Below are 14,485 nucleotides of genomic sequence, written 5' to 3' on the forward strand. Positions count from 1 at the left end.
TAAATAGTTACAGACAAAAGTTTAAGAAATAAAAAGTGTCACTTAGAGAGTTAGAGAGAGAGAGAGAGAGAGAGATTTCACTAAAGTTTGATTGTAAAATGTATAGTTCAATTTAAAACTTGAAAGTATTTAATGTATGTAAGTTAAGTTTTATTTATTAAATTAAGTAACATTTATTTAATAAATTAAATACAAACATTTATTAATTAAAAATTGTTTGAGTTATTTTAAATAAGTCGTAAGATCCCTATAATTTTGCTTTACGGCGCTCTCTAGTGTTTGATCACGTAATTATGGAGATTTATATAAATATTGATCCAGAATGAAAACTGTCTAGGAATTACATATTCTATGTTCAAATTCCTAAGCTAATTATCATTGATAAGTGTAAAATTAAATTACGCTTTTTGTATCGTAACGTTACGTACAAAAAGTTAATAACGAATTACAAAATATACAATCCGCCTTTTCTAATTTGTCCAGTTACTACTAAACTCTAGAGAAAAGTGTTAGATTAAACAGATAAAATTAGATAGAAATTTAGGTAGACAGATAATAAAATTTCAATATTCTTATTTTCACAAAATATATAGAATAAGTAAATATTTCGTTCCTTCTTATTCGAGAAGATATATTTAAAAAGTTATTAATACATTTATTTTGAATTAGAAATTTGAGGTATTCGTAAAATAAATGTATTTATTTTAAATGTTAGATCCAATCAAAATGGCATTCTCAGAATGCTGTGCCTGATTGGTTAGAGTTTTATGTCACTTTGTATTTGACGTCTGACTTTATCGTCGTTGGGTCATATGATACTGTCACTCATTATAAGAAGTTTTTAATTTATTATCAAGTATTGTTCCTGTCAAAATTTGTTACGTGCCTTACATAAGCACAAGTGAATCAAAGTAATATTATTGAATATAGAAACAGTTTCATACAACCTGCAACAATGTCATTTTTTGGAGTAAATGTCAATCCATTTTCAACACCAGTAGGCCAGAAAATAGGTAAGTTTTATTATTTACCTTTACGAAATCCATTAAGTCCGTTATTTTATTATTATGTTAATAATCAGTTAATAAGTTCTTTTTATATGGACAACTATTTGTACATCAATATTAATGAATGCTTAAATACTTATAGATTTTTTCCATGTATATGTATATATCTTCAACATTCACATCATGAATCATGACCTATCTAACATCTTTTATTCCAATTAATAAATTATAACATCTTTATTTGTATATTTCAGAGCAAGCTACAGATGGTAGTTTGCCAAGTGAAAATTGGTCACTTAATATGGAAATATGTGATATTATAAATGAAACAGAGGATGGGCCAAGAGATGCAATTAAAGCAATTAAGCGTAGACTAAATCAGGCTGCTGGAAAAAATTATACTATAGTCATGTATACTCTTACTGTTAGTATTTATATATTTGATAATACTTACATTTCAGATAAGACATAGGCAATATTTAAAAGTTATTTTGTACAATTAAATAATATATATGTATGTAATATAAAGCATTTACTTCTTAACAGAATTAATTTTTCAAAATAATTTGCTTCTTTTTACAGTTATTTGAATTAGGTTTTAACCATACGTAGCAGCTATGATTAGTAGGTTAATGATAGCTGTTTTGTTAGAACTCATCTATTTCTTACTTCTAGTCTCCTTATTTTCAAATATCCATAAGCATTAATTTATATATGTTAATGGATGAATGCCAAAAATAGGTATTGGAGACATGCGTAAAAAATTGTGGAAAACGTTTTCATTCGCTTGCCTGTTCACGAGAATTTGTACAAGAATTGGTTAAGTTAATTGGACCAAAAAATGAACCACCAACAGCAGTGCAAGAAAAGGTCTTGAGTTTAATTCAAACATGGGCAGATACGTTCCGCCATCAGCCACATACCCAAGGAGTTGTTCAAGTATATCAAGAATTGAAAGTAAAAGGGATTCAATTTCCAATGACAGACTTGGATGCCATGGCACCTATTATCACTCCAGAACGAGTAAGCTTTTTTTTGTGGTGATATATGATCAAAAAATTATTGTTTTATATATTTTGTGATTATTATAATTTTTTTTTATTATAATATAATTGTAGAGTGTACCTGAGTCAGAACAAAATATCATGAATGTACCTACAGTTGAACAGCAATCAGTAACTTCTGTAACACCACAAGTCCAACAACTTCAAAACCAATCATCTGGACAAGTAGCTATATTGAATGAACAACAAATGGCTAAAATACAAAGTGAACTCGATGTTGTACAAGGAAACATGCGTGTCTTATCAGAAATGTTGGCATATTTTACAAGTTCAGATCAGAATAATAGTCAACAACCTGATCCTGCTGATCTTGAACTTTTAACTGTATGAATATAATTATTTGTCTTATATATATGAATAGCAGTAAATACCTTATAGCAAATACCCATTAAAACAAATGCCTTTTCTATTCAACAATGTAATGCTGTATATATGAAATTGAAAAATATATTTTTATGTAAGGTAGACATATATATTTAAATTATAATACTTATCATTCGTAGGAACTTCATTCCACATGCAAAGCAATGCAAGAACGTGTTGTTGATTTAATTGGAAAGCTGGCGCATGATGAAATGACAGCAGAATTATTGCGTATTAATGATGAATTAAACAATTTATTTTTGCGTTATTCTCGTTATACAAAAAACAAAGCTGTTGCTGCAAGTACTATTTTAGCACAAACAATTGGTCATCCTCCAAACATAGATTCTGCTTCATCAATTAATAAACAAGAAGCTGATTCTCTTATTGATTTATCTGATGAAACTGATACTTTAGAGAAAAAAATGACAGAAATAGGTAAGTATTATATTTGTAATAATTGAATAATGTTTGTGTGTGTGTGGATAATTCTTTTATATTAAATTACAGGCATAGCTGATAATATTGACCAAAATAGGATAGATCGGAAGGAGAAGAAAGAAGGTGATAGTGATGAATTTGATATGTTTGCACAATCACGGAATACATCTTACGAAACTGCAAAAAACAGGTTTCTAATATTAAATTAATTGCAACTTTTAAATGTGTATACCTAATATATAACTATCCACTTATTTTTATTGTAGCGGTAGCAAATATGAGGATAATTTGGAGCAGGTGAGCGGAGGAAGTCTCAGTACAGCGATTCTCAATCGCAATAATCCTAAGTATCCCCAGCAGACTGCTTCTACAGCTGCTTCTACTACTGCTACTTCTGTGCGTAATCCCTGTTCCTATAATTATTGCTAAGCATTTAGTTAATATCATGAATAATATAGATACTGATTATTATTGAAAAGAGTAAGATTATTACAAAACTTTTTATAAATTTAATTACACAATATTGCAAAATTATATTTTTGTAAGCAATTTAGTTACGATTTCATACAATGAGCTTAAAATTACTCTCATAAAGGTAAGAATATCATACTTACTACACATTGTAATATTAAAACGTTGTGATCATATTCTTATTCATTTAGTAGATTTATTTAGAAGTTGCTTCCTTTCACTGCTTTCTATAGCATGAAATAATTAATTTTCTCTTATGTTTCCTTTTGCTTTATTTTTGCCTATATATATGCATATGTTCAGATTCTTATTGTTTCGTTTGGTATGTTTATTTTTATTTTTTTGTTTCTTTCTTTTAATATTCAGCTGAACCGGGAATCTGAATTTAATGAGATGGCAGCCTGGTTAGATCATACGGTGAGTTATATATAACAATGAGATTAAAAATTTGTAGTATAATCATTTAACACATCATTAAAATTTTCTTCAAAATGTTCAATTATATGTAAATTGCATTTAATTATATTTCGTAGTTATTAAAACAACTTCTTTTTCAGCCAGGAGCACATGGTGATCAAGAATCTCTAACATCTTCAGAGTTCGAACGTTTCTTAGCAGAACGAGCTGCTGCTGCTGAAGCTCTACCAACTCTACCTACAACTACTACTAGTACAGGAAATACTACAAATTCTGAAAACTCTAACATTCAGCGTCAAATTAATAAGGATCAAGATAAATCTTTATTTGCTCTTTAAATGTAATTTTCATATTTACATTTTAGAAAACTGATGAAAATTAAATTTATTCTAATTCGGTCATCAAATACACTTTTTAATAAATCAATGCTTCTAATAATAATATTAATATTAGAAACATTGATAAAATAAGTTGAAGAAAACAATATAAAAAAAAGTAAAAAGAAAATGCTTTGTGCTTAAATGTACTTAAGAATAGAATTGATACTAAATGATCGTAAATTAGCATTTTATTACGTTGTAAAAATTTAATAACAATGAATAACTTATTTTAAAATAACCGTTACGCGTAAATATTATGTAATGCAAAAATAGGAGAAATACTAACTTATGTTATTTGTATATAAAAAAACACATTGTATGCAAAATAATATTCATATTACAATGTGTGGTCTCATGCCTTGGAACTATATAAGAATTATTAATTTATGCAGTTGCATTTTTCAAATTTGCGGATTTAAATAGAAAAAAAATTAATATTTCATTTTGTGATCGATTTTGTTACGCTATAGATCGAAATATTTTTATATCTTAGATTTGTCGATCATTTAATATTTTGTATAAATATGATACGTTCATTATTATAGTAATTTTGATCTTTATGAAGTATTATTATTATAGAGTAATATAAATTTATCGATAGTATTGTTATAATTATGTAACGATATATTACAAATAACTAATATATTCTAAAATTATATTATAGGAATATCATTGGTAATAAGGAACGTTATGTAAATCTTATGTTTGTAATTTAAAATTATAGTTTTACTTTGAAGAAAGCAAACATATTGACAGTACTATGATAAGAACTAAGATTCTTTATGCAATTTTAAAGATGTGATAAATCATTATGAAACTATCTTTAAATGTTTGATTTTATAAGGCTGTATCCTTCTACCAATGAATATTTTATTTTAATATCAAATAGTCAAATATTTTTACTAAAAATATATTACTTTTGACAAATAGTGCAGGTATAGCACTAAACATGTTAATTCTTTTATTCTAGAATAGATGAAATATTTAAGAATATTTCAAATAGATGTTTAAAACAAGATGAAAGAAAAATTAAATTTGCTTATTTGTGTGAATTGTATTTACTTCTACGTAAATACTTGTAATCTATGTAAGTAATAACATAAAAAATTATTCTTCTGTTTTATGTGATTATTGCAATTTTTATTGAATATTGTGAAAGAAATTAATTTTATATTTTTAATAATTTCTTTATATTTTAAAATTATACATCATTTTTTCGTTTTGTAATAAACTTTTCTAATATTCCAACATACTGATGATTATATTTAAAAATTCTAATCCTTATATAAAATTAATATAAAATTACAACATATCAAGATCTTCTATAATACAGTTATATAAATTACAATTTTATATTTATGTTAATATTTAATCAAGATCACAATTACAGGTATTATTTATATCAACAATATTTCTATATTTTAAATTATTTTGATATTTGCAAATATATTATCGAATATAACATAAAAAGGACTGAGAAAATTGTGTCGTACTGTAAGTTTTTTTATTTAAAATTCTATTTTTCAAATAAATTTTTATTTTGTTAATCATAATTATATGATCGCATGACCTATTTTATAATAAAATAATATTCATATTAAATGGTTATCAAACAAATTTTCTTTATCAATATATACAATATAACATATTATATATGTATATAAATTATTTCTCTCTATCGTTTCACTATATGAAAAGATACATATCCGCATTCAAATTTCTCATATTGGTCCATCGATGTGTAAGTACAGATACATATGTTCGTGAATATATATCATTGCGATACCACAAGCTAAGGTCACGTGGTTCACTCATCGTGTATTTCACGCTGATCATTTCAACCCGTGTGGTTGGTCTAATCGGTACTAGTTGAACGCACAGTATACAATTTGATTGATTCTATACTAATATTTCAAGATTAATCTCGGATGATCTGGTATCGAAAATATAGTTCAAAGTTATTGTTGTGCTTTTCTCATAAGAAACATGTATACTGTATCAAAAGGACCTAGCAAGATAGCCGCTAAGACACGAAGAGGTACAGATACCAGAAGAATTTTTAACTGTATTTATAAACAGTTATAATATCAACTTCGTTGAACATTATCATCTTTCAGGGATTAGTCAGAACCTTGAGAGGCTGGAAACTTTGCGTGATTTAACGAGAAAAGCAGATCCTGATGATGACCACGAGGCCACCCGGTAAGTAATGCTTGAACCCATGTTAACCCTGGTTCGTTTCTTTCCTTTCTCTTTTTGTAACTTCAGCATTTCGACATTACGCAATTCATAATTGTCCGTTGATAGTAAGCACGTGCAATTCCTATGTTGTATTCCTAGAAACTCGTAAATTATAATTCATAAAGTATTACACAATCATATCATTTTCATATGCTTTTAGAAAAAAGTTATGTGATGTACTATGAGCAGTTTTTTCGTACATTAATATGTATAATAAAAACAATTATTATTTCACAGCCATGTGCCAAAACCAGTCTTTCACATGAATGGGAAATCTAAATTCAGTTCACAGAGGCATCAAATGCAAGAAGTTATTACACCTCAGCATGAAGAACTTATTAAATTTGTCTATGAATGTAGGTTAAACATTTCTGTTACTTGATTTTGAAAGTTATAACAAAATTTTTATTTCACAGTGTATAAGGAAATATATTTATACTGTATTTGTATTGCATAATATCATAACACTACAATTATCATTTTTATTTATCAGCATGGAATCAAGTTAATACACGACAAAGAACTGAGTGTTCTGATGGTTCAGATTGTTCAGAACCTTCCAGTAAGTTTTTTAAATCTAATTGAAGCAGACTGTAAATTTTTTACTTTTATTTACCTTTCTAAGCATTAAATATATATCTTGTGATTTGTATATCTTTGTGTATATACAAATTCATAAGTAACTAATTGAAATTTGATTAAATATTTATAATAAACAAAAATATTTTGTAAATTTCAGGTCCTAGTTCTATAGTGTATTACAATGATGGTGAACCAAATGATACCCTCCAAGGTAAGCTATAATTTCTCTCTTTTAAAAAAAGACTATATATAATTGAGATAGATTAAAATAAATATACTATTTCAGATTTTAAACCATTTGATTTGGAATCATGGTGGGGTAAACGATTATTTAATAATATCACAAAGTCACTTTGAAAGACACAGAAATTTATAACAGTTATGGAAATACATCTTGAAGTAGTACAGAATGGCAAACAGTGCTAAAGATTAGCCTGTTTTGTAATTTAAAAGTAATTGAAGAATTAAGTGAATAACTGTGTAGAATTGAATCTAAAAATTAGAAATTAACATAATTTGTTGGATACCACAAAGTTGCAATTGACGAATTTAAACTGTTGTAGAATTCATACATAATTATTTGTTACAACGAATTTCTTGTATGAAATATCAACTTTTTATTATACATGCAACTTTAAAAATTAATTTGTTTGGAACTTTAAATACATATACATATGTAACTATAGAACAGCATTTTTTTTAATATTGTAAGGGATTATGATTGGTAACTTGCATGAGCTTAAATATGCATTATTATCAACACTATCCTTGAATTGTGATATAACAATACACATAAATTATACATTTCTGTTTGAAGCTGTTCCAAAATTTTGATTAATGTAAAATTGTACAGAAAATTTGTTCAAATTCAGAAGATATTGCAAAGTTATAAATTAACCGGTGAAAAATTAATGTGATACAAAGTACGATTGCTATTTCCGTTTGTAGATTTTTAAAGTAACGCAGGTAAAGATACAACTCATAAATACATACCAGATAGGGTTAGGCAAACACAGAAATCCCTGCGTGGTATGAATGCAGCGTGAAAATAATGAATTTTTAAGCATAGAATGATGTACATATTACATGCATTGTTTGTGTGAATGCATGACTACACTGCTGATATTGTTATGACAAATGTATCTAAATACATTTATATAAGCAAATTTTAGTATAACTTTGTAGACTGATAATGTTTAAGGTTGTTACATGATTATTAGACAAGATAAACCTTGTCACCAATGTATTTGCAACCTTTGCTTTCAAAGTTCTTATTTCATATTGATCTGACTTAATCTTATCTAATTATTAAATTTTTACTTTAAGTATTAAAAAAAATGATTATCAAAAATTTTTATATGAGTTGATACTTTTGAAAAGCAGAGTTTGCAAAAGTAGTCAAAATGTAGTGCAACATTCGGCCATTTAAGGCTGAATCAAGCAGTTATAAATAAATACATCTTTATATACACGATATTTTTCTTAATCTTTTTACATTAACTTTGATACATTAAATTTCATAGTATTAATTTGATTTATACATATTTTTAACAGCAAATAAATTTTAATATTAAATATAAAACTGTCAATTCATATGAATTTCTCAAGATTGATTATGTATAGGTTTCTAAATTATATATGTCTGTATTCAAATTTATAAAAACTAATTGAATTATTGTTTCATAATAAAATGAATAACAACATTATGTTTTGAGAAATAAGAAAAAAAATATAGCCTATTATAAGGGATCAAATTGTACTTGCCTCAAATTAGGTAGGTTAACTGTTTAAATAACCTTTTCAATTTACAAATATAAGATATTGAAAGCAAATATTTAAAAACTATAAGTTATATTTTTAACATAATATAATATATTTATTATAAATATTTATTTAAGTTTATTCCACTAATATATGAAGGTAATATTTTTATGCAAAAGGATGTGTGAATTAAGAGAACAAGAATATGACTATTTTGATACAATAATGAATAAAAGTCTTATGGGAATGGCAAAAATACATAATAGTTTAATTGCATTAGAAGAATGTAATGCAATCTTACGTAAAGATTATGCAAATATGATTGGGAAGGTATGTAATTTGTCATGATTAAATAAAGATTTTAATTACGATATTATATGGCATTATAATAATAGGTTAAATTAATATCTGGTAGCAGAGCTGAAAATGAATTGATATATCCAGGAGTTGTGGGTCCTGGGATGTTAACAGCTGCAGTTTTAGGAAATACCTTTTCTGCACCTTCTGTTGATAATATATTAAGAGTTATTGAAGAAGTTGGATTTGATTACACTGAAGGTAATAAGATATAATTATATAATAAGATATTATTTTATATTATTAAATAATTAAATAAAATATATATATACAGGTATATTGTTAATTATAGAAAATTATGCAGAATATTCTATAAACTTTAATTTGGCAAAATTATATGCTGAACTAAAAGGGTATGTTGTTAGACTAATAACAATAAATAGCAGTGATATGCTTTATTTTGGTAATAGTGTAAAAGAACATAATCTTTTACCTACACTTTTTATATGTAAAATAGCTGGAGCTATGTCAGAAGAAGGAAAATGTTTAGATGAGATCTATTCTTTTTGTAATTCTATTACAAATAGTGGAGAAATAGTACTTTTAAAAACAGGTTACACAATTTTCTTTAAATTAAATTGTCTAATAATATAATATAAAGAAAAGATTATATTTTACAGATAATTATTTTGAAAATATAATTCATAAAGGATATAAATTGGAAATGTTTCCAAATTTAGTTAAACAAGTACTCAAACCACTGATAGATATATTAAATATAACATCACAAAATCAAACTAAAACAGATATACATGAAACCAAAAAGTTTTGTATTGGTCATGAGGTTGCAATTATAATAAGTAACTTTGGTATAAAAGAACTAGACATTTGAAAATTTTGCTTATCTTTTAAACCCTGTTACCTTGAAACATTTTCTATTCCTTAGGTTGCGGTCAAATACAAGGAAACATATTTATCTTAGAACTTTTGCAACAAATAGAAATAAATGGATTAAAACTAAAAAGAATATATATGAAAGAATTTATGAAATATTCAAATAGTAATGGTTTTCACATTTGTCTATTAAATCTTTCATTCAATACAATATTAATTAAATATTTAGATTTTCCAACATTTGTATCTACTTGGCCAGTAGCATTAGGTTTAGAGGCAATAGAAACTAAAAAGGTATTGTAAAATTTATGGAATTAGCTTCTTCTCTATTTTTCAATTTATATTATATTTTAACTTGAAACTAAAATTAATTTCTAGCATGACAAAACAAAATTAATTACATTAAAAAAGGACCATAAGGTAATTACATTCTATTAGTGCATTATGGAAGATGTAGTATAATAAAATCTCAATGAATGTGTAGAATATGGACTGGAATATTTTAAATTTACAAGGACCAACAATGAATCATAAAACTAGTCAAACATTTTTATTAATCATATCAATGGCATGTGAAGCAATAATAGCATGTGAAAGACAATTGAATATAATGGATCAAAAATATGGCAATGGAAATTATGGTACAAGTCTTGCATGTGGAGCTAAAGCTATACAAAATGCTATTCAGGTTGGGTATTAAATATGTTTTAAAAAAACACACATAATGGAATTTTAATTAAAAAATTTTACAGAAAAATGAATTATTGGGAACAAATTTATATATAACATTTTTACAAATTAGTCATATCATTCAAAAGACAGTGAGTGATATACGAGGAAGGCTATATTTTTTATTTTTTTTCTATATTGCTGAAGTAAGATATAATATATTATGTTTAACTTTTCGGTTGCATATATGGTTAACTCCTTAAATGTATAATACATTTTAGGCTTTTTCAAAATATGAAAATGATAAAGAGATAACAGTAGATGTATGGTTACATGTGTTAATTACTGCAAATAAAGCAATTGAACAATTTAAAGCATCCTCTGTAGGTGACCAAACTCTATTAACGACTTTAACAGCAGTACAGATAGATTTACAAAATGCATTAAGTAGAAATGTGGATCCTATTGATGCATTTGGAATAGCTGTGAAAGCCGCTGAAAATTTTACTACAAATGTTTTGTATACACAATCTTCTCATGTAAAAAATATAAAATATTATAGTTTACTTCACAAATTTTAGTTTGTAATAATATATTAAAATAAGAAAAATTTATTTAAAATCTATTTCAGGAACTCAAATATCCTGATCCTCAAGCACATTCAGTAGGTATATGGATGAGAGCTGCATATGAAGGCACTAAATTAAAATTAATTTATCGTAATACAAAATAATAAATTTGTAATAAGTATCTCATAAGTATTATTAGTTATATTAATATTAAATATATTAATACATGAGAAAAGAAATTAATAAATATTTAATGATATTACATGTTACACCTTAGATGAAGCGATTCATTATGCTACATAAATATATTTCTGCTTTTACTTATATGTACGAGGTCATCAAAACTATGAGTGTATGCGTGAGCAGGCATCATACAAACGAATGATATAAATGTATGTTCAGATATGTATAAAAGACTATCATAATGTCACGTGTTCTTGGCTTCTCTTCATTTCTGTCTTATCACGTGAAAAAGCTGAAAAAAATTAATTTCGTTGTTTCAAAACGTGAACTAAAAATTAATAAATAATACACTCACACTGTGTTTTTATATTAGATACATTTTATATCTGACATTATGAACAGAGGTTATGTTTAAAATTATAATTCTAACTTTCTAAATTCTTAAATATGTATAACATTTAAATATTTTATTTAAATCTTGCGAATATATTGCGTTATTTATACGCACACACACATACACATAATACATAATGTGTGTGTTTAAGATGATAAGAGTGATAAGGATATAAAAATATATGAACAGTAAATTTGTAACACTCATATAAAAAAAACAGTAATATTAACAATGAATGCTGTGATTGCTTTATGTATTTTCTGTGAATCACATGGACCTAAAGTGATATTTACAACTCAATCATATCGTAATTATGATAATCAAAGTACAGAGAAACTGAAATTCTATGGTCCAAAAGAAATACTAAGACGAAGTCAAAGTGTTATGGAAGATGGACAGCATGAATGTGAAGGATGTCAAAGTATTGGTAATGTGAAATATTTAAGTAATGAACATGAAACAAGGACATCATTTCTTTCTGCTCAGCAATCATTAACTCAAGATATTTGGTGCTTGCTAAAGCATGCATGCTTTAGGTATAATAATTATGAAATATTCCTTCGTATTTTTTAAATATATATTTTATACATATAATAACATGAATTTATATATTACTCAATCCTCTAAAATTTGATAATCATATGTATGTTTTAATTTTTTAAGGAGTCTAAGCTGTGAAGTACATCCTGGTAAAGAAGGTGTTTGCTACTTTGGAGATGAATATAGGGGGCATGTTTTAAGTCATACATTTACATTAAAAGATGCCCAGGTGAATTATGCAACGAAAAAGCATGTTTGGTAGCTATTACAACAAATTATTCAAACCATGTCATTAATTATAATTTTAAATTTTTAGAAAGGAATTTAGAAAGTAATTCATCAATATTAAGATATTCTCTTTTTCTTTTTACAGGCAAGAGGTTTTCGTAAATGGTGCAGTTTTATTGTTTTCATGAGGGATAAACAATTTCTGTTAAATATGTGGCCCTTTTTAGTTGATAATTTAAAAGAAGTAATTCGAGAATTACAAGATTTTGCTGAAAAGAAGTACAATGCAGAAGAAGCAGAATGTCCACAAAGAGTTGTTCGTTTATCAACAGCCAACAATGGACCAGGATTATATAATAATTCAAACAGACAGCCTAGAACTTTTAGTGATATAACCAATGAGAAACATGTTTTTATAAGGTCTGTTTTATAGTTATGGGATAAGTATTCAATACTTACAAAATAGAATATTAATAAATTACAATTAAACCAGAATCCACATGTGGCTGGTATGGATTCTTAGTGCAGGAGCAAGACATTTCATAGAAATTTTTCCCATGAGCTTATTAGATGATGAATTAAATTACAATTTGGAGGATCAAATTGGTTAGCATCACAAAAAATACCACATTTATAAAGAATATATACTTGAATTTATTTCATCAAATAGCATTTCTCACTGTTTAGAAACTGAAGATGGATTTACTTTAGTAAATGCCAAATTACCTGTAAATTTAACTTTAAACTCAAATGAACCAGAAACAACACTTGAATTCTCAGAGGTCTCAGGGAAATCTACTACAGTGATACTTAAAGATTTGAGAGCTGTACTGGGGAAGGATCAATTTAGACAACTTTTATATTCTAGTTTAACGGGCGTTCAAATTTTGGTAAGAGGTCCAAACATTGAAAGATTGGAATCTTTATATGGACTTAGTTCTCTTATTCCACGTGCATGTAGAAGAGTTAAGACTCAAGCGACAGAATATATGGATCCTAACAAGTGTAACTTTATTGGTATGTACATTATTTGTTACAAAGATATTAAGATATAGATATTTTATTAAATATTTTATAAATAATCACATTAATTTCAGGTGTTGACACGTCAGTAGCTGTTCCTTTACCTTGTGCAAATGTATGTAGATTAGATATTGTTACTGATGAACACAAAGTTGAAAATTCAAGTTCACATATTGTTAGATGGACAGGAACATTGCCACTAAAGTTACCAACGTTATTAACAAAAATTGAAAAATCACTTGAAAATGAGAAACTTGGAAATTCGACCTTAAAGGCACATTTTGCTGCACTACAAGAGGAATGGGCAAAGTACAATTATATTGTGTATTTTATATTAATATTCAACAATATTTCTTGTGTTAACTGTGAATTCTTATTATAATTGTAGCATTGCCAAAGTAGTTCATGCCATGCGAGGACGTGGTCATAGTGGTGATCTCTCTGGACTTATGCTTAGTTTAGGTGCTGGACCTCATGATAAAAAATTATTAGATACTTGGTCAATGGGATTGCCACCAAATCCGGCATAATCATTTAATTAATTTATCATGTTTTATACAATGTAGAATATTGGGTAATATTTAATTTAATATATAAAGTGTATTCTCTCTTATTTGTTCATACAATATTTATGTATTCAAGGTTGTGCATAATTTTTTATTTATAATATAGTCAACACATAACGAATATTGATATCAGTATAAAATAAATTATCTTACATACGTCACTTAATAATTAAGATTTGATATCCAGTTTTATAAAATCATATAATATTTACATGAAATTTTTTGATAAAATTGATATCAAAATAAATTTTAATGGAGATTTCACTCACTTTTGATAAGTAATTGCTTATCTTCATAAATAATCGACCCATGTCTTATATGTATATGTAACTGTAACGTACCTTTCATTAAATATAATTTATTTAGTAGGTTGTATTTATAGCAATTTTAATTTC

At 26.3% G+C, this 14,485-nt stretch overlaps 3 protein-coding genes across 5 annotated transcripts; all 3 read left to right on the plus strand.

Annotated features, from left to right (window-relative positions):
- Positions 1-378: 378 nt before the first annotated feature.
- Positions 379-5,065, plus strand: LOC117153478 (TOM1-like protein 2). Of its 3 annotated transcripts, none has more exons than XM_033327564.2 (9): positions 379-1,013; positions 1,262-1,431; positions 1,749-2,030; positions 2,126-2,395; positions 2,575-2,872; positions 2,945-3,065; positions 3,142-3,172; positions 3,713-3,763; positions 3,904-5,065. In XM_033327564.2, the coding sequence occupies exons 1-9, from the start codon at positions 956-958 to the stop codon at positions 4,099-4,101; spliced, it is 1,479 nt and encodes a 492-aa protein (XP_033183455.1). In that variant the 5' UTR covers positions 379-955; the 3' UTR covers positions 4,102-5,065. The 3 variants fall into 3 exon arrangements, with proteins under 3 accessions (XP_033183455.1, XP_033183454.1, XP_033183453.1); XM_033327562.2 differs by having other exon boundaries at positions 381-1,013; positions 3,142-3,271; positions 3,904-5,056; XM_033327563.2 differs by lacking the exon at positions 3,713-3,763 and having other exon boundaries at positions 380-1,013; positions 3,142-3,271; positions 3,904-5,060.
- A 975-nt stretch (positions 5,066-6,040) lies between these two features.
- LOC117153253 (MAPK regulated corepressor interacting protein 2) lies at positions 6,041-8,440 on the plus strand. The gene is made up of 6 exons (XM_033327121.2): positions 6,041-6,181; positions 6,261-6,345; positions 6,622-6,740; positions 6,878-6,946; positions 7,124-7,177; positions 7,253-8,440. The coding sequence occupies exons 1-6, from the start codon at positions 6,130-6,132 to the stop codon at positions 7,321-7,323; spliced, it is 450 nt and encodes a 149-aa protein (XP_033183012.1). The 5' UTR covers positions 6,041-6,129; the 3' UTR covers positions 7,324-8,440.
- A 435-nt stretch (positions 8,441-8,875) lies between these two features.
- Positions 8,876-14,465, plus strand: BHD (folliculin). The gene is made up of 17 exons (XM_033327122.2): positions 8,876-9,057; positions 9,123-9,285; positions 9,359-9,637; positions 9,705-9,893; positions 9,971-10,212; positions 10,297-10,338; positions 10,403-10,606; positions 10,671-10,793; positions 10,869-11,126; positions 11,219-11,280; positions 12,120-12,269; positions 12,397-12,502; positions 12,647-12,921; positions 12,995-13,107; positions 13,189-13,518; positions 13,599-13,833; positions 13,913-14,465. Exons 1-17 carry the CDS (start codon positions 8,881-8,883, stop codon positions 14,052-14,054), a joined length of 3,090 nt encoding a protein of 1,029 aa, XP_033183013.1. The 5' UTR covers positions 8,876-8,880; the 3' UTR covers positions 14,055-14,465.
- The last annotated feature ends 20 nt before the right edge of the window (positions 14,466-14,485 follow it).

This window comes from Bombus vancouverensis, chromosome 1 (genome assembly GCF_051014615.1).
Source record: "Bombus vancouverensis nearcticus chromosome 1, iyBomVanc1_principal, whole genome shotgun sequence".
NCBI classification, from domain to species: Eukaryota; Metazoa; Arthropoda; class Insecta; order Hymenoptera; family Apidae; genus Bombus; species Bombus vancouverensis.